We start from the raw sequence: 20,694 nt of genomic DNA, 5'->3' as shown, positions 1-20,694 counted from the left end.
TGTGTTGGTTAAGGGCACTCAGGTCTGGTGAGAACCAAGGGCCATATCTGTTCCTGGTTCTAAATTTCTTGAATGGGGCATGCTTATTTAAGATGGTTAGGAAGGCATTTAAAAAAAATACCCAGGCATCCTCTACTAACGGGATGAGATCAATATCCTTCCAGGATACCCCGGCCAGGTCGATTAGAAAGGCCTGCTCGCTGAAGTGTTTCAGGGAGCATTTGACAGTGATGAGTGGAGGTCGTTTGACCGCTGACCCATTACGGATGCAGGCAATGAGGCAGTGATCGCTGAGATCTTGGTTGAAGACAGCAGAGGTGTATTTAGAGGGCAAGTTGGTTAGGATGATATCTATGAGGGTGTCTGTGTTTAAGGCTTTGGGGAGGTACCTGGTAGGTTCATTGATAATTTGTGTGAGATTGAGGGCATCAAGCTTAGATTGTAGGATGGCTGGGGTGTTAAGCATGTTCCAGTTTAGGTCACCTAGCAGCACGAGCTCTGAAGATAGATGGGGGGCAATCAGTTCACATACCACAGCTGGGGGCAGAGGGTGGTCTATAGCAGGCGGCAACGGTGAGAGACTTGTTTTTAGAGAGGTGGATTTTTAAAAGTAGAAGTTCAAATTGTTTGGGTACAGACCTGGATAGTAGGACAGAACTCTGCAGGCTATCTTTGTAGTAGATTGCAACACCGCCCCCTTTGGTAGTTCTATCTTGTCTGAAAATGTTGTAGTTTGGGATGAAAATTTCAGAATTTTTGGTGGTCTTCTTAAGCCAGGATTCAGACACAGCTAGAACATCCGGGTTGGCAGAGTGTGCTGAAGCAGTGAATAGAACAAACTTAGGGAGGAGGCTTCTAATGTTAACATGCATGAAACCAAGGCTAGGCACTGCAGGGCCTGGATTCACCTCTACATCGCCAGAGGAACAGAGGAGGAGTAGGATAAGGGTACGGCTAAAAGCAATAAGAATTGGTCGTCTAGAACGTCTGGAACAGAGAGTAAAAGGGGGTGTCTGGGGGCGATAAAATAGCTTCAAGGTATAATGTACAGACAAAGGTATGGTAGGATGTGAATACAGTGGAGGTAAACCTAGGTATTGAGTGATGATGACAGAGATATTGTCAAGCTAGTATAGGATGGAGGTCTGTTATTAGCCATCTCATGCGTTTCCGTCGGTAGGATTAGTGGGGTTCCGTGTGGTAGATATAACCTGAAAGGCCACACAGCAAGGTAGAAGCCACTGCTCCAAAACCGCCATAAAAAAGCCAGACTACGGTTTGCAACTGCACATGGGAACAAAAATAGTACTGTTTGGAGAAATATCCTCTGGTCTGATGAAACAAAAATAGAACTGTTTGACCATAATGACCATCGTTATGTTTGGAGGAAAAAGGGGGGGCTTGCAAGCCGAAGAACACCATCCCAACTGTGAATCACGGGGGTGGCAGCATCATGTTGTGGGGGCGCTTTGCTGCAGGAGAGACTGGTGCACTTCACAAAATAGATGGCATCATGAGGCAGGAAAATGATGTGGACATATTTAACCTCTTGCGCTGAGCCATGCCGGATCCGGTAGCGTAATGATAGCCTCAAGCTCAATACCATAACGCAACGTTAACTATTCATGAAAATCGCAAATGAAATGAAATGAATATACTAACTCTCAAGCTTAGCCTTTTGTTAACAACACTGTCATCTCAGCTTTTCAAAAATATGCTTCTCAAGCATAGCAAACTAGCATTTGTGTAACAGTACTGATAACTAGCGTAGCATTTAGCATTAACATCAGCAGGAAACATTTTCACAAAAACCAGCAAAAACATTCAAATAAATCTTTTACCTTCGAAGAACTTCGGATGTTTTCAATGAGGAGACTCTCAGTTAGATAGCAATGTTCAGTTTTTCCTGAAAGATTTTTTGTGCAGGAGAAATCGGTCCGTTTGGGGCGTCACGTTTGACTACCAAAAAAACCCGAAAATTCAGTTATCCAAACGCCGAACTTTTTTCCAAATTAACTCCATAATATCGACTGAAACATGGCAAACGTTGTTTAGAACCAATCCTCAAGGTGTTTTTCACACATATCTCTTCAATGATGCACACTTCCAGGAACGATACTTTGCTGTCTGTATCGCATGGTAAAATTTTTGCCGCTGAGAGTTACGCACCAACGTAGACAAAGGACACCGGATGGGCCCCTGGCAAATGTAGTCTCTTATGGCCAATCTTCCAATGATATGCCTACAAATACATCACAATGCTGCAGACATCTTGGAGGAACGGCAGAGCGCATAAGCTCGTTCACTGCATATTCACAGCCATATAAGGAGACAACGGGAAACAGAGCCTCAAAAATCCTGCTCATTTCCTGGTTGAAGTTGCATCTTGGTTTCGCCTGTAAGATCAGTTCTGGGGCACTCAAAGATAATATCTTTGCAGCTTTGAAAACGTCAGAGTGTTTTCTTTCCAAAGCTGGCAATTCCATGCATAGTCGAGCATCTTTTTGTGACAAAATATTGCGCTTAAAACGGGCACGTTTTTTTATCCAATAATGAAATAGCGCCCCCCTAGCTTCAACTGGTTTTAAGCAACATCTCAAGACATCAGTCACAGGAAGTTAAAGCTTGGTTGCAAATGGGTCTTCCAAATGGACAATGACTCCAAGCATACTTCCAAAGTTGTGGCAAAATGGCTTAAGGACAACAAAGTCAAGGTATTGGAGTGGCCATCACAAATACCTGACCTCAATCCTATAGAAAATTTGTGGGCAGAACTGAAAAAGCATGTGCGAGCAAGGTCTACAAACCTGACTAAGTTACACCAGCTCTGTCAGGAGGAATGGGTAAAAATTCACCCAACCTATTGTGGGAAGCTTCTGGAAGGCTACCTGAAACATTTGACCCAAGTTAAACAATTTAAAGGCACTGCTACCAAATACTAATTGAGTGTATGTAAACTTGTGACCCACTGGGAATGTGGTGAATTGAATAAAAGCTGAAATAAATCATTCTCTCTACTATTATTCTGACATTTCACTTCATTCTTAAAATAAAGTGGTGATCCTACCTGACCGAAAACAGGGAATTATTACTAGGATTAAATGTCAGGTATTGTGAAAAACTGAGTTTAAATGTATTTAGCTAAGGCGTACGTAAACCTCTGACTTCAACCGTATCTGGATGTAGTGTGAGTGAGTGTGTGAGTGAGTGTCTGTGTGTGTCAATCAGTCAATATAAAACTTGGTTTTCCCGATTAGGTTATACCTCGTGGACCTATAGGGATTGATCCTATGCCTGTGAGCCTATAGACCCATAGACATCATTGATTATCGCTCACCTCAGCATGTCCCCCTGCGTTCAGGGTTTTGTTACAGCGGCCACACTTCAGACAGAACTTATGCCAGTCCTTCCCCAGAGATGACACCTTCTCAGCTAGAGAGAGAGAGATGAGAGAGAGGACGAGAAGACGTCATGAGTGTAAATACACTTAAATAATGAGGCATTTCACTGAAATCAATGACTACGCATCCTTATCTCTCAGAAGGTTGTAACTTTAATTTCCTTACAGAATGTAGGTCATTGCTTTACAGTAGAATGATTCTCTGTTCACTCCACTAATTCTTCTCTTGCCTCCTCAGAGCTCAGAGAAAGGAGCATTAGGATAATGTCTGAGGCTGCTAGTGCACTATACAGAACGCTGCTGTAATAATGTCATCATCACACAGAGACGACATATGCACGAGGCCGAGTACAGCTGGACAGCAGGGTGTCAACAGCTAGCCCAGATCCCTTAATATCCCTCCTCTCCTCCCCCTTCCTCTCTCTCTATACCCCCCCCCTCATCCCCCACTCTGATCTGCCCCCCCAACCCCACTCCTTCTCATCCACCCCGTTTCTATCCCCTTTCACCAGTCTTAGTCTCTCTCCCAGACCAGACACTTCCCCAGACAGGAGTGGTCCTAATTATAGCCAAGTTTCCAATTATACCCACCTCCCTCTCCCTCCCTCAGACAATGGTCCAGAAGAGGCCTACAGGACCAGCTAACTTACTACAGGAAAAACCTTCTCTAATCATGGCAGGCCACAATCAGCCGGACGTCAGGCCGCTTCCTACAGTACACCTCCCTTATCGCCCCATTTCTCCCTCCCTCGCTTCTCCACCTGGAGTGAGCAGGATTGTTTCAGAAGGATTGTTTCAGATCCCCCTCAGCTCAGCGAGTGACTTCCGACGAGGCTGTTCATTTTGTCTCCAAGACAGTTTCACTGTCAACTGCACTAAAACAAAAGGAGGATGTAGACAGTAACTACAGGTGGACCTCCCACAAACACAACATAACACAGCCTAACCTGAACATATCACCAGTGATAATAGTTACAGGGGTCAGGGGAAATTCCCCCAAATCACAGATTAGCCTCTAAATCAATGACTTCTGACCAAACAGTGACAGTGTCCAAAGAGAATTTATGAGTGGGATAGGAGGGACATGAAGAGGCTATAATGCCAGCCAGCCAGTCCTCTGTCATTGTGTGTTTGTGTGTGTGCGTGTTGTGCGTGCAGAGGGACAGAAGGGTATGCCAGCCCTCTGTCATTGTATGAGGGTTAGGTGATAAACTGAACAAATAAACAGCTCTTCAGTTTAAATGGATGTTATTATTGTAAGAGGAGAGAAGTTGTTAAAAGGGGTGTCTGGGTTATGAGTGTGTGAGTTATAGTGTGTGTGTGTGTGTGTGTGTGTGTGTGTGTTGCAGTGTAGGGGGATGGTCCGGCTGTCTATCCGCTGGCTATCCTCCAGATAACCACTCCCCCTATACGATACCACACACACGCATACCATTATCCAGCCTGGGAGACTGGAGGCACAAACACACACAGTGTGAACCTTTCCCACTATGGCTAGAGAACATACAATATTGGCACCCTTGTACATTTCTTAAATAATTCTCTATTTCTTCTCAAATAAATAGAAAACAATTATATATACTTTGGTTCTCCAGAACCTGTAATTGGATTTTCAACATTGTAGAAACAATTTTATTCTTGTAAGTTTAAGTTTCCAATTTTAATTCAGAAAACAAAGACATTTTTTTTTTGGTTGCATACCCTTTGGCGAAGATAACTGCCAACAATCGCTTCTTGGAGCCACCAATGAGCTTGAATTTTGCCCACTTTTCAGCATCAAACTGCTCTAATTCATCAATGTTTGAGGGGTACCCTCCACTAACTACTGTTTTGGTCCTTTGTAGCTCAGTTGGTAGAGCATGGCGCGTGTAAAGCCACAGTAGTGGGTTCGATTCCCAGCATCACCCATACATAAATTGAATGCATGCATGACAGTCAATTTGGATAAAGCGTCTGCTAAAAGGCGCTATTTATTATTATGATTCTGATCTTGCCATTGGTTCTGGATGCGATTCACATCTGGACTCATCGCTGGCGACTCCAGAACAGTCCAGTGTTTCTTCTTGAACCATTCCAGGGTGCTTTTGATGTGTTTGGGGTTGTTGTCTTGCTGGAAGACCCATAACTTTCAAAAGAGACACTGGGTTGAACATTGCACTCCATAACACCTTGATAATCAGCTGATTTCATGATGCCTTGCACACATTCAATCCCCCCAGTTTCAGAGGCAGCAAAGCAACCCCACAGCATTATCCAACCTCCCCCATGTTTGATTGTAGTGAGGGTGTTATGTTCTTTGAATTCTGTGGCATTTCTTTGCTGCCTCTGGCACTGGGGACCTTGCACGTGTGCAAGACATCATGAAATCAGCAGATTATGAGGTGTTTTGGGGTCTGATGTTCAACCAAGTGTCCAAACACCAGGTCTCCAATGAAGGTTGTGGGTCTTCCAGCAGGATAACAATCCCAAACACATCAAAAAACACCTAGGAATGGTTCAAGAAGAAACACTGGACTGTTCTGGAGTGGCCAGTGAGTAGAAAGATGCAGCAAGCACATTGATGGCTACAAGAAGAGTTTGTCTAAAGTTATCTTGGCCAAAGGCTGTGCAAAAAAGTACTAGCTCCGGGTGCCAATAGTTTTGTCCATGCCATGTCTTTATTTTCTAAAAAATTGTTTAAACTTAAGTCAACAAAATTAAAATTGGTTCTGCAATGTTAAAAATCCAATAAGGTGTGGGGACCAAATGTTTTTTTGAATTTTAACTTATTTGAGAAGAAATAGGGAATTATTTAAGAAAAGTGCAAGGGTGCCAATATTTTGACCCTATAAAAATCGGTTCTTTTTTCACCTGATTGCATTTAGTTTTTCGCAAAAACTATAGGGCCCTACAATATATTTGAATGCAACTGTAACTCTGAATAATAACACCCAGTAACGGCTGACTCTCATTCCTGCGGGATTCCGTGAAGTTCTATAGTCAAGTGCTGTACAGGACAGGATAGACAGTCTACAGGATTGGGCAGTACAGGAATAGTTATGAGCTTTTTTTGAGGGGGGAAGGGGTGGGGGGTTATAAATATGTAATGTGTAGAGCATTTCATACAAAAAAAACTGTGTAGGCCTAATATAGTATACCTTATTAAAATCTTTACAAAATAAATAGCCATTTTCCCCTCCCCTTTCTTCGGTTCACTCTCTTGACTCGCTCCAGTTGTAGCCAGTCACGACTTTACCTCAGATGCACGCAGAGGCGTACACAATTACACATGTCCATATCCATGAGTTCATCAGACTCTAGAAAAGTACAAGGGCTGCCTTCATTGCCAAAATCTCTTAATGTGGTTGTTATCTGCTGTGTATAGGCAACTGTCTCATGAGCGCTGAGCAGCAGCCAAATGGAGCAGTTGCTATGGCTTCTCACACACAAAGCAGCTGTATCGCATTAGTGGAAACCAAGACTGTTCTCAGGGCAAATCTGCCGATTTTGACTAGCAGAAGTGACTTTTCGAAGCAGGTTAGGATAATTAACGTGGGAGGTTAGGATAATTATGTTAAGGTTAGGAAAAGGGTTAGGGTAAAATGCTAATATTGTCCCAGATGCAACGCAAACATTATCAACCTACAACCAGGCTTGCCCTGAGGACAGTCTTGGTGTGCCGAGTACTCGGACAAAACGAGTATCATAACGGATATGGAGAATTTTCCGAATACGACATCAGTAAAAGAAAATCAAATCAGCTGCCAGCATGCTTCTCTTTCACTCAAACAGTGTGAAGCTCTAAACAGCCATTGGCTAGTTCGTCTGTCTGTATTGAAGCGGGCGGTGTAATCGGTTGAGCTTGCTGCAGCGATTGGATTAGAACAAGCCACTCTTCCTCTGCTCTCACTTCCACAGACAGACACATGCATGGCTGTTTCACTCACTCACAGTCACTCATCTCAAGGCACAAGTCTGCCCTTCTCCAAACATTGTGTATGAATCAGAATCCGTAGCTAGTCATTGTTGTTCAATCTAGTTTGCTGTCAACTTTGCTGAGGCCATATGGCTGTTTTCGTGGTCTACCTGGTGTTGTTGAGTAGGCCTATCTTGTCCGTTTAAATATTCCATTGCTGACAACGTCTGTTGTTACGTCATGATCCAAGCCCTAGCTTGCTTGCTATTTTTATTTATTCTGGCCCAAGCATGTTTACCGAGTGACAGATCATTAGAAGATAAAATTACAAATGTATATAGTTTATTTTTTTAATTATTCTTTTTTTGGGGGGGGGAATTTTACCCCTTTTTTCTCCCCAATTTCGTAGTATCCAATTGTTAGTAGTTACTATCTTGTCTCATCGCTACAACTCCCGTACGGGCTCGGGAGAGACAAAGGTCGAAAGCCATGTGTCCTGCACACTTGAGAAATAGTCTTTACCGGCATTTAAAGCACACTTACGGGTTTTCTGATCATGAGTAAATCCGATTACAAGTATCAAGTGTGATAAAACGGATACGATTACGAATATGAGTATGCCGACATCGGTACACCCCTAGTGTCCTCTAATGCGATGCTGCAGCAGAGCGGGGACAGACAGAGAAGCAGCTAAAGGCTTCCGCATGCATCGCCTAGCCGAACCGAACGAGTGTGCTCGCATACTCCCATTACAGATCTTCGCTTGAAAAATGAGAAAAAGCAGCAACAGTACTGTTTGTCCATCTTAAGATGCCGTAGCTTGTATACACTTCAAAATAGTCAGAATTCATTAATTCAGCTAAAATTAATGACAGATTTCTTGAGTTTACATTTTTTGCAGAGGAGATCTTAGTCACGCAATTTTACATCTAACTAAAATGTTTGGTGCAGTATTTGAAAAAATGTGCATGAAAACGAGTCGTAGTTTGTTGAATGACAACAAATTAATGTGTGTTTAGTATGAGAGAGGGAGACAGAGTGTGTGAGGAAAGGAAGGAGAGTGTGTGTGTGTGTTTTAACTGAAGAGTAGAAGGTTTCATGCAGTGTTTTCCCTTACTGACACAATGACATGCAGATCATTATGCATGTACACTGCTCAAAAAAATAAAGGGAACACTTACTTAAACAACAAAATGTAACTCCAAGTCAATCACACTTCTGTGAAATCAAACTGTCCACATAGGAAGCAACACTGATTGACAATAAATTTCACATCCTGCTGTCCAAATGGAATAGACAACAGGTGGAAATTATAGGCAATTAGCAAGACATCCCCCAATAAAGGAGTGGTTCTGCAGGTGGGGACCACAGACCACTTCTCAGTTCCTATGCTTCCTGGCTGATGTTTTGGTCACTTTTGAATGCTGGCGGTGCTTTCACTCTAGTGGTAGCATGAGACGGAGTCTACAACCCACACAAGTGGCTCAGGTAGTGCATCTCATCCAGGATGGCTCATCAATGCGAGCTGTGGCAAGAAGGTTTGCTGTGTCTGTCAGCGTAGTTTCCAGAGCATGGAGGCGCTACCAGGAGACAGGCCAGTACATCAGGAGACGTGGAGGAGGCCGTAGGAGGGCAACAACCCAGCAGCAGGACCGCTACCTCCGCCTTTGTGCAAGGAGGAGCAGGAGGAGCACTGCCAGAGCCCTGTAAAATGACCTCCAGCAGGCCACAAATGTGCATGTGTCTGCTCAAACGGTCAGAAACAGACTCCATGAGGGTGGTATGAGGGCCCGACGTCCACAGGTGGGGGTTGTGCTTACACCCCAACACCGTGCAGGACATTTGGCATTTGCCAGAGAACACCATGATTGGCAAATTCGTCACTGGCGCCCTGTGCTCTTCACAGATGAAAGCAGGTTCACACTGAGCACATGTGACAGACGTGACAGAGTCTGGAGACGCCGTGGAGAACATTCTGCTGCCTGCAACATCCTCCAGCATGACAGGTTTGGCGGTGGGTCAGTCATGGTGTGGGGTGGCATTTCTTTGGGGGGCCGCACAGCCCTCCATGTGCTCGCCAGAGGTAGCCTGACTGCCATTAGGTACTGAGATGAGATCCTCAGACCCCTTGTGAGACCATATGCTGGTGCGGTTGGCCCTGGGTTCCTCCTGGGTTCCTCCTAATGCAAGACAATGCTAGACCTCATGTGGCTGGAGTGTGTCAGCAGTTCCTGCAAGAGGAAGGCATTGATGCTATGGACTGGCCCGCCCGTTCTCCAGGCCTGAATCCAATTGAGCACATCTGGGACATCATGTCTCGCTCCATCCACCAACGCCACGTTGCACCACAGACTGTCCAGGAGTTGGCGGATGCTTTAGTCCAGGTTTGGGAGGAGATCCCTCAGGAGACCATCCGCCACCTCATCAGGAGTATACCCAGGCGTTGTAGGGAGGTCATACAGGCACGCGGAGGCCACACACACTACTGAGCCTCAGTTTGACTTGTTTTAAGTAGTGTGGTATTCCACTTTAATTTTGAGTGTGACTCCAAATCCAGACCTCCATGGGTTGGTAAATTTTGATTTCCATTGATCATTTTTGTGTGATTTTGTTGTCAGCACATTCAACTATGTAAAGAAAAAAGTATTTAATACGAATATTTCATTCATTCAGATCTAGGATGTGTTATTTTAGTGTTCCCTTTATTAGTGTATATTCCTTCCTCCCATTCCTCCAGCCAAATCAAATTTGATTTGTCACATGTGCTGAATACAACAGGTTACCGGTTCACCTTACCGTGAAATGCTTACTTACAATCCCTTAGCCAACAATGCAGTTTAATTAAAATAGAGTTAAGAAAATATTTCCAAAATAAACTAAAGTAAAAAAAATATATATATACATTAAATTACACAAGAAAATAAGGGGGGGTCCATGCAAATAGTCCGGGTGGCCATTTGATTAACTGTTCAGCAGTCTTATGGTTTAGGGGTAAAAGCCTTTAAGGAGCCTTTTAGATCTAGACTTTGCGCTCCAGTACCGCTTGCCGTGCGGACAGTCTATGACTTGCATGACTGGAGTCTTTGACAATTTCTGACACAGCTTAGTATTTTGTCCTGGATGGCAGGAAGCATAGGCCCCAGTGATGTACTGAGCTGTACGCACTACCCTCTGTAGCGCCTTAGTCGGATGCCAAGCAGTTGCCATACCAGACGGTGATGCAACCGGTCTGGATGCTCACGATGGTGCATCTGTAGAACTTTTTGATGATCTCGGGACCCATGCCAAATCTTTTCAGTCTCCTGAGGGGAAAAAAAGGCATCTTTGGTATGTTTGGACCATGATAGTCTTTTGATGATGTGGACACCAAGAAACTTGAAACTCTCGATACGCTCCACTACAGCCTGTCAATGTGAATGGGGGTGTGCTCTTCCCTCCTTTTCCTGTAGTGCACAATCAGCTCCTTTGTCATACTCACGTTGAGGGAGAGGTTGTTGTCTCTGATCTCCTCCCTATAGGCTGTTACATAGTTGTCAGTGGTCAGGCCTACCACTGTTGTGTCGTCAGCAAACTTAATAATGGTGTTGTGGGTGAACAGGGAGTACAGGAGGGGATTAAGCATGCACCCCTGAGGGGCCCCGGTGTTGAGGATCAGCGTGGCAGATGTGTTGTTGCCTAACCTTACCACTTGGGGGCGGCTCGTCAGGAAGTCCAGGATTCAGTTGCTGAAGGAGGTGTTTAGTCCCAGGGTCCTTAGCTTAGTGATGAGCTTTGTGGGCACTATGGTGTTAAACTCTGAGCTGTAGTCAATGAACAACATTCTCACATAGGTGTACCTTTTGTCCAGGTGGGAAAGGTCAGTGTGGAGTGCGATTGAGATTGCATCATCCATGGATCTGTTGGGGCGGTATTCGAATTGGAGTGGGTCTAGGGTTTCCGGGATGATGGTGTTGATGTGAGCCATGACCAGGCTTTCAAAGCACTTCATGGCTACCGACGTGAGTAGCCATGGGTAGTCATTCGACGTGGGTAGTCATTCAGGCCGGTTACCTTCGCTTTCTTGGGCACAGGGACTATGGTGGTCTGCCTGAAACATGTAGGTATTACAGACTCGGTCAGGGACAGGTTGAAAATGTCAGTGATGACACTTGCCAGTTGGTCCGCGCATGCTCTGAGTACACCTTCCTGGTAATCCGTCTGGCCCTGCGGCCTTGTGAATGTTGACCTGTTTAAAGGTCTTGCTCACATCGGCTACAGGTAGGCCTTAGCAAATATGAGCAAATCAGCCATTCTATGCAGTATTCTATTGTACACTGAACAGTGTGACGTTAAATTCAATGCGTTGTATTGAGTAGAAGTGTGAATTTCAGTGACAGACATTTACATGAGCAGTACATTTAGAAAATGGGAACAAGTGTCCGGGGGACGGGGCGAACAGGACACCAGATCACAGATTTTTTCCCCACCGTGATACTTGACATGGTATTGTAAGTAAAATGTTGGTATCGTGACAACACTAATACAGACAGACGGGATGCCAGTATTTTAACTTATCCACTTTTCTCCAGGCTGCAGAGAGAACATTTACGTCAGCAAGCCCAATTCACAAGGTTGTTAAATTCAGGGAGGGACGCTGACAAGGATAAAGACAGACGGAGAGAGAGAGCGGGAGAGAGCGAGAGAGGAAACCTCGCCTTGACTGAGGCGACAGACGACCTCCAGAGCCAGGGAATTGAAGGGAAGTTGGGCTATAGTTTCACTGGTGTTGCATCAGCCAGCCTGAGGGAGCAGGAGCTGACCCAAACACATGTGTCCCAGAGGCTGTACCAATCACACCCCACAGAGGGACACATCTAATGCTGAATACCAAATTAACCCTTTACTCTCTAGCCACTTCTGTAGATCTGAGAAGATGAGAGGGGTTGAAGCCAACTGCTGTATATACCACATGTCCACCCAGCCAATCAGAAAGCATTAAATAAAGATAGACAGCTACAGTATCACCATAATGGCTGTGGTCCTAGGTTAGATTTGGAATTCAGATTTTAAAGAGCTGGATGCTGAAAATATGTTCTAATGTATGTGCAACAAGAAACCAAGTGTCTGAGAGTGACTTTGACCCTAGTGTTGAATGTAACTGCTACCTCACAAATCAAACCACATTCAAAGCCAGGGTCCGGTGAATGATGTTAGTGGATGTAGATGTAGAATGCCAACCTTTGCCATGGGATTGTGTGAATGTTGAATAGCCATTGTCTTAACCACAGCAAAGGCCATTTGGCCTTGGGGTGTTGTGTGTATTCAATTGAAAAAGAGCAGAATGGAGAGAGGATGCAGAGGGGGAACACAGGCTGAATGTTGTTCCTTCCTGTCTGCTGCTGGAGAGGGGAGGAGGTGGGAGGATGGTTGTTTGTTTTGCTGTATGTTTGTGCCCTTTGTCTCTGTCTCACACACAAACAAACTCTCTCTCTCTGTTATCACTGCCCCTATAGGCCCCTCAGGAGTCAGGTGCATGTTGGTTAATGGGACATGCCATTATCAAAGGAGCGTTGCAATAGTTACAACGGAGTAGACTACAAATGCCTGTGTGTACTCAGCTGGAGTGGATAGGGGAGAGGAGAAGGGATGGATGGGGGGATGGGACAGGAAAGGGAAATGGAGGAGAGAGGGGGGGGCTTACAGTGTTGAGGGGCTGAAGAACAGATGGGTCCACATGACAGCTGATGTAGAAATTAGTCCAACCAACCGTAATTTTGAAATATTTAACCTACAGTACACATGTAAATACTTTACATGCAATGAAAAACACAATTTATATACTGTATTCAGGGTTGGGGTCAATTCCAATTCAATTGCTTTTTAATGAGGAAAATTTGAATTGAAATAGAAATGTCAGTTTACTTCTGGAATTGACTGAATTTAAATAGATTTTACCCCAAATCTGACTATTACAAGTATATTGAAGTCTATGTTATAGAGGTTAATAACTTTTGACAGGAATATTAGTAAGACCCTATAAAATCCACGTTGTGGAGAACCCGAACAAAGTCACGGAATCCAGACATTAAAACGGAATTTAACAATATTCAAAAATGTATTGAACTTAGTTGATGTCCTAAGTGTATTGAAAGTATTAGAAAACGCATTAATTTGCTCGAGTTAATCATAAAACATGAACAATATGCTTCAGTGATTCATGTTTTCTGCAAACTTCCAGAAACGGCACAGGAATGCACCTGTCTCTGTGTGTTGTATGTGATGCAGGCGCATGTCTACACTTTGTACAGCAGTTAGCGATGATGCTAATGACAACCTTCTGCTAGCAGAGATGGAAAAGCTTTCCCAAAAACCTTCTCAATTAAATGTGAACTACAAAGTAACCTGTGTCTACCTGGCAGAATGATATCATGATTATATGCATCAATTCAGTGGCCATTTGCTTTGCAAACTATGCAATCACATGAGCGCCACAAAAACATCGCTAACCAAACAATGGTCTCTTGCTGGTGCGAACTTGGATTAAAGGGTAGCCTAACTACACCTCAAAAGCCACATTTCTTCTATTTTTCCCAGACCTCAAAAGTCTCCTGATGTGGTTTAAGCATTGTTGTGGACTTAGAACATGCTTTTATATTTAAAAAGTGTGATTTTGAGAGCGAAAACCATTATCATCATTTTGTTATCGGGAACCTGGAAAAATGAAACAGAGAAAACAGTATTTGAGAAAAAACTAAATGGAATCAGGCAAACCATGTAAAGGGCCCTATGTTAGGCTTTATCAATATAAGGCAGCTACTGTAGGCCTACATAAATGACACCTAAATTGCAACACATACACACACATACATACACACACACTCATACAATCCTTCATAGATTGCTTCTATCTAACCAGTCGTTAAATGGTAAAAGTTGTGTGAGGTAAACGCTATCAGATATGTGAGGGCAGAAGTCATTATGTTGTCTTCCTTCTGAGTGGATTTCAGTACAATTTTACTCCAGTTATAGTATGATAAGAGGTACGAGGTAGCAACACTGTCCCACTGGACATTCCTTTCCGTTCCTGTGGCAGTACTGTTGCATGCTGGTAGTTGTGTCAGTGTTGTCCAAGGCGGAGTAGTCTAGTGATTATTTGTCTGTGATGACTTCTCAGACTTTGTTTAACAGCCACAGAGATGTGTGGGTGCAGCATGCGTATTGCATACACTAACGGTCAAAAGTTTTAGAACACCTACTCATTCAAGGGTGTTTCTTTATTTTGTACTATTTTCTACATTGTACAATAATAGTGAAGACATCAAAACTATGAAATAACACACATGGAATCATGTAGTAACCAAAAAAAGTGTTCAATCAAAATATATTTTATATTTGAGATTCTTCAAATAGCCACCCTTTGCCTTGATGACAGCTTTGCACACTCTTGGCATTCTCTCCACATGCATTTCAATTAACAGGTGTGCCTTCTTAAAAGTTCATTTGTGGAATTTCTTTCCTTTTTAATGCGTTTTTAGCTAATCAGTTGTGTTGTGACAAGGTATGGGGTGTATACAGAGGATAGGCCTATTTGGTAAAAGACCAAGTCCATATTATGGCAAGAACAGCTCAAATAAGCAAAGAGAAACGACAGCTTTAAAACTTTAAAACATTACTTTAAAACATGAAGGTCAGTCAATACAAAAAATGTCAAGAATTTTGAAAGTTTCTTCAAGTGCAGTCGCAAAAACCATCAAGCGCTATGATGAAACTGGCTCTCATGAGGACCGCCACTGGAAAGGAAGACCCAGAGTTACCTCTGCTGCAGATGAAAAGTTCATTAGAGTTACCAGCCTCAGAAATCGCAGCCCAAATAAATGCTTCACAAAGTTTAAGTAACAGACACATCTCAACATCAACTGATCAAAGGAGACTGCGTAAATCAGGCCTTCATGGTTGAATTGCTGCAGAAAAAAACACTACTAAAGGACACCAATAAAAATAAGAGACTTGCTTGGGCCAAGATACACGAGTAATGGACATTAGACCGGTGGAAATGTGTCCTTTGGCCTCGAGTCTAAATTTGAGATTTTTGGTTCCGACCGCCGTGTCTTTGTGAGACACGGATGATCTCTGCATGTGTATTTCCCAGCGTAAAGCATGGAGGAGGAGGTGTGATGTTGCTTTGCTGGTGACACTGTCTAATAAAAAAAAAAAATTCAAGGCACACTTAAACAGCATGGCTACCACACCCTTCTGCAGCGATACGCCATCCCATCTGGTTTGGGCTTAGTGGAACTATAATTTGTTTTTCAACAGGACAGGGCTATTTTACCAAAGAGGAGAGTGATGGAGTGCTCCATCAGATGACCTGGCCTCCACAATCCCCTGACCTTAACCAAATTGAGATGGTTTGGGATGAGTCGGACCGCAGAGTGAAGGAAAAGCAGCCAACAAGTGCTTGGTATATGTGGGAACTCCTTCAAGATGGTTGGAAAAGCATTTCAGGTGAAGCTGGTGGTGAGAATGCCAAGAGTTTGCAAAGCTGTCATCAAGGTAAAGGGTGGCCATTTGAAGAATCTTAAATATATTGTGATTTGAACACTGTTTTGGTTACTACATGATATGTGTTATTTAGTTTATTATTCTACAATGTAGAAAATAGTACAATAAAGAAAAACCATTGAATGTGTGTGTGCTGTGTTTGTGTGTGGGTCACGTGTGAGAGTTATGGTGTTTGGGTGCTTCTGGCTCGTTGTTGATAATTAAACTGCTGTAATTAAGCCGTTTGGGACACTTGCCCATTAGAAGCCTTCCCCCTGTAGACCTCCTTGCTAAATTACTAGTTCCCTCTTATAATTTCCCCACACCGCTAATGTCTGGCGTAATTACACTCCCTGTTTTCACAGACCATAAGCGCCTGGGCTTGCTCGCACGCACGCACACACAGAAACACAGACACAGAGACAGACAGAGACCCCACTATGGCTAGAGAACTTAACTGTCCAAAGAATAACGCTCACAGTAGACCTAATGGCTTCCCTGCCTAACATGATCCTAAGTAGCAGCACATCACATCATTTTGAACAAACAAAATACGTAACCGAATCACAGAGATGACTTTCTGCTAAACCTGTATCACTGATAGCAGCGTAGAAACAGCACTTCCCCTTTGAGATATAGTCTATCACATGGCTAATCTCATATCGGGCTTGGCATGTTTTCAGAAACAAATTTTCCTCAACGCTGATTCTATTAGATCCATCCTTATGACTCCCATGTTCCCTGGGAGAGAAGGTTGTGAATGATGTGTGTCTATGATAGAACAGTTCTGTGAACAGTTGCTGTGGCCTCACATGCATCTTACAGCCCCTTACAGTCAAGTTTTACCCACACTGTGAACATTGTCAACTGTAGGTTTGCTTTGTTACAAAAATGGCTCATCCAGACGTAGTCGTCCTGAGTCAAAAGGATGAGGTAACATAGGAGGGGTTAACACAAGCACACCTCCATCCTAGGGTTAAACCAGGCTGCCAACAGGGGGTTAAACACAACCACACCTCCATCCTAGGGTTAAACCAGGCTGCCAACAGGGGGTTAAACACAACCACACCTCCATCCCCTCCATCCTAGGGTTAAACCAGGTTGCCAACAGGGGGTTAACACAAGCACACCTCCATAACCTCCATCCTAGGGTTAAACCAGGCTACTAACAAAGGGTTAACACAAGCACACCTCCATCCTAGGGTTAAACCAGGTTGCCAACAGGGGGTTAACACAAGCACACCTCCATCCTAGGGTTAAACCAGGTTGCCAACAGAGCGTAAGGGATAGCGTCACAAAAGTTATTTCACATATTTCAGCCAGATAAAAGATAAGACCATATTTATTATACAGAGGAGATCAAAGGAACCACAGACTGAAGAGGAGAGCTTAGCTCACCACAGGAGCTCAAAGCACAGCTAAGCTGCTTATACAGGACAGGACAGGTACAGTATCAGGCATATCAATCGCTTTCTGACCTCTGTCTGCTTCTCAGCAGTATAAGCAAAATATGTTTTGTTCAGCTGTCATCAGAACTCACACTGCCCACTGGCTATACCTACATGTAAAACATTACCATTGTTTTTAACAGGGTAGCTGTCTTTTAGGACTTGACACATCATCAACAGTGTTGACCTTGTTAACTACCACATCATGAGGGTGATGGGGATGACCTTTCATTAGTGGGTCAAGTCTGTGATTCAATTACGTGTTTTGTTTGTTCATAATTACGTGATGTGCTGCTACTACATAGGATCATATTCAGGTTGACACGGGAGTGAAAATTCATTCTTCCCGTCTTGTCCTGTCCAATTTTGTCCCTAAATATCCTGATCCTGCAACAGTTCTAGAACCCGGGAAGTTTCCTGTCCCATCCCAATAAAAATCACTCTGGTCCCGTGCTCATTTTTACGCACAGAAATCAATATGCTTGCCATCCGCAACATTTTAGAACAGTTGATGCATATATTATGATGACATTTTGTGACGTTTTTCGTTTTGATCCTCGGCAAGGGTTTTATTGGCTGTTCGTGCACACCAAAAAATGTCTTCAGGCAAGCCGAGATGTACGCCCCTTCGCCGGACACTAGTTAACAGTAGGGATTCCCACAAACACTGCTCCCAACATTTAATACGTTAGGCCACAAACAAAATTTAAGGAGCACCAGAAAGAAATTGATTTGTGATACAGTTTAGGCTTACATTAGGCCTATATGAATCCTACCTTTGAAGCACATCTCACGAGTAGCAGACTCTTTTCCTTTCTTCCTGTGCCAATCAAATTAGCCTAAACCTACTGTCAAGTTACATTACCAGGTTGTTAGCTAGCTAGGTGACATGACTGAACAACGTTGTTTGTTATCAAACCAAAAATTTGTGACACACGATTATTTTAAAATGGCCCGCGACATGGTTTGTGAAATTATATCAAATGTGTGCGAATCCCGATAGAAAGTAAAAAAAGACATCTCTGGTAATATGGGTCATATTGTTTTTACCGCTTCCACTAGAGACGAGCCGTTTTCTTTGCTGTAAAGCTGTAAACATGTCCGTTGCGAAACGGTGCTCCATATTCCCTCTCTGACAAACAGAGGCTGCATGTCAGTCAACTTGCAAAGTCTACTCTGGGCCTGTGATCTTGGTTATAACAGGCGATGAAATGATACAATGTATCAACACGGCTTGCTTTGCCCTGTGCTGTTCCAATGTAACAAATGTACAACTCATGTACAACAGAAGACTCATCAGGGTCTGTCTGCATCCCTGTTCGCCATCCCTGCTAAATTCTATTTTTTTTTACACTGATGGGAGGAATAGATGTACATGAAGAGTGGACAGAGAGAAGCTGTGAGAGTGGGCTGGTAGGGGATGGGGCTGGCTGATTACAGATGCCACATGTGATGTGGGCATGGAAGTGAAGTAGATAGTGAAGTGGACCCATGCATACAAGAGACTAGTGGCTGTTGTTTCAATTCAACTGAATGTATAAACCAAACTGAGTATATCAACATTCTCTAACAGGCGCCAGCGGTTTCTTTCGATCTGTAGGGCTGAAAAATGTGGTAGTATCATATGAAACGGTACTACGGTATTCGAAGATGTTGGTATCATAAGTATCATGATGTTTTGGTACCGTGATATTACTGTGGTACCGTGCAACACTAGTCTGTACTGGTCAAGAGGAAAGCACCATTTTCATAGCCTCTCTGCCTTGCTTTGTTCACCTTTCGGGGCGGCAGGTAGCCTGGCGGGTAGGAGCGTTGGGCCAGTAACTGATAGGTTGCTGGATCGTATCCACGAGCTGACAATGTAAAAATCTGCCGTTCTGCCCATGAGCAAGGCAGTTAACCCGCTGTTCTCCAGGCGCCGATAATGTGGATGTCGATTAAGACAGCCCTCCGCTCCTCTTTGATTCCGAGGGGTTGGGTTAAATATGGAAGACACAGCCTCTCACCCTCAGCTCCAACTCATCTGCAACCACTAACCAGCCAGGACATTGTGTTCTGAACTGGAGAGTCTAGGCTACATGTAGGTCAACATAGCTCTCAGAGAAGTACTAGGCTGAAATGCCTCTAGTACAGGACTGTGTGACTTACTGCTAATGATTACTAATGATGTAGCATGTGTCCCAAATGGCACCCTGTTTCCTACATAGTGCACCACTTTTAATCAGGGCCCATAGGGCTCTGGATAATAGTAGTGTGCTATTTAGGGAATAGGGTGCCATTTGGGATGCCTATTGTACTGTATGCAGGTTACTTTGCACCTGTGGTCTGGCCGCTGTTTACTTGTGGAACCAAATGCTATTTGTAATTCACATCACCTTCACAGAGTCACAGAGCGAGCACAGTAAGTGCTTAAATAAAAGGGTCTCTCAGACACGTTGAGTTCACTACACAAGTTGGTAGTGTTCAGCTGAATTGGCTAAGGAAGATAAAAGGGGTAGGGGGGGTGTAAATGAATGATTTTCTGCACCTAGACCAAAACCAAATTAGAGCGGCTTCACTGCAGTCAGATTGTATGTCTTAATATAAAAAAATATACACTACCGTTCAAAAGTTTGGGTTCACTTAGAAAATGTCCTTGTTTTTGAAAGAAAAGCAATTTTTTTGGTCCATTAAAATAACATCAAATTGATCAGAAATACAGTGTAGACATTATTAATGTAGATTTTGAATGGAATATCTACATAGGCGTACAGAGGCCCATTATCAGCAACCCTCACTCCTATGTACCAATGGTACGGTGTGTTAGCTAATTCAAATGTGTCATTATAAAAGGCTAATTGATCATTAGAGAATCCTTTTGCAATTATGTTAGCACAGCTGAAAACTGTTGTGCTGGTTAAAGAAGTGAAGAGGTGACTCTGGGATTTGATTTTACCTTAATTTAGGCAAGTCAGTTAAGAACAAATTCTTATTTTCAATGACGGCCTAGGAACAGTGGGTTAACTGCCTTGTTCAGGGGCAGAACGACAGATGTTTACCTTGTCAGCTCGGGGATTCGATCTTGTAACCTTGTGGCTACTAGTCCAATGCTCTAAATCACAAGGCTACCTGCCGCCGGGATGCTGGCCTTCTAGGCAGAGTTGCAAAGAAAAAGCCATATCTCAGACTGGCCAATAAAAAGAAAAGATAAAGATGGACAAAAGAACACAGACACTGGACAGAGGAACTCTGCCTAGAAGGCCAGCATCCCGGAGTCGACTCTTCACAGCTGACGCTGAGACTAGAGGTTGACCGATTAATCGGAATGGCCAATTAATTAGGGCCGATTTCAAGTTTTCATAACAATCGGAAATCGGTATTTTTGGGCGACGATTTGCCGATTTAAAAAAAAAAAAATGTATACCTTTATTTAACTAGGCAAGTCAGTGAAG

General features: G+C 43.5%; 1 protein-coding gene across 1 annotated transcript in view; it reads right to left on the bottom strand.

Moving 5' to 3' along the window:
- Positions 1-20,694, bottom strand: part of crip2 (cysteine rich protein 2) — a 66,029-nt gene that overhangs the window by 29,294 nt on the left and 16,041 nt on the right. The window contains exon 2 of the mRNA XM_021573862.3: positions 3,338-3,432. Within this exon, the coding sequence (XP_021429537.1) occupies positions 3,338-3,432 (95 nt within the window). The remainder of the gene's footprint in view (positions 1-3,337; positions 3,433-20,694) is intronic.

This window comes from Oncorhynchus mykiss, chromosome 19 (assembly GCF_057628025.1).
Source record: "Oncorhynchus mykiss isolate SJ-2025 chromosome 19, ASM5762802v1, whole genome shotgun sequence".
Classification (NCBI taxonomy): domain Eukaryota; kingdom Metazoa; phylum Chordata; class Actinopteri; order Salmoniformes; family Salmonidae; genus Oncorhynchus; species Oncorhynchus mykiss.
This window is presented reverse-complemented; position numbering and strand designations above follow the sequence as displayed.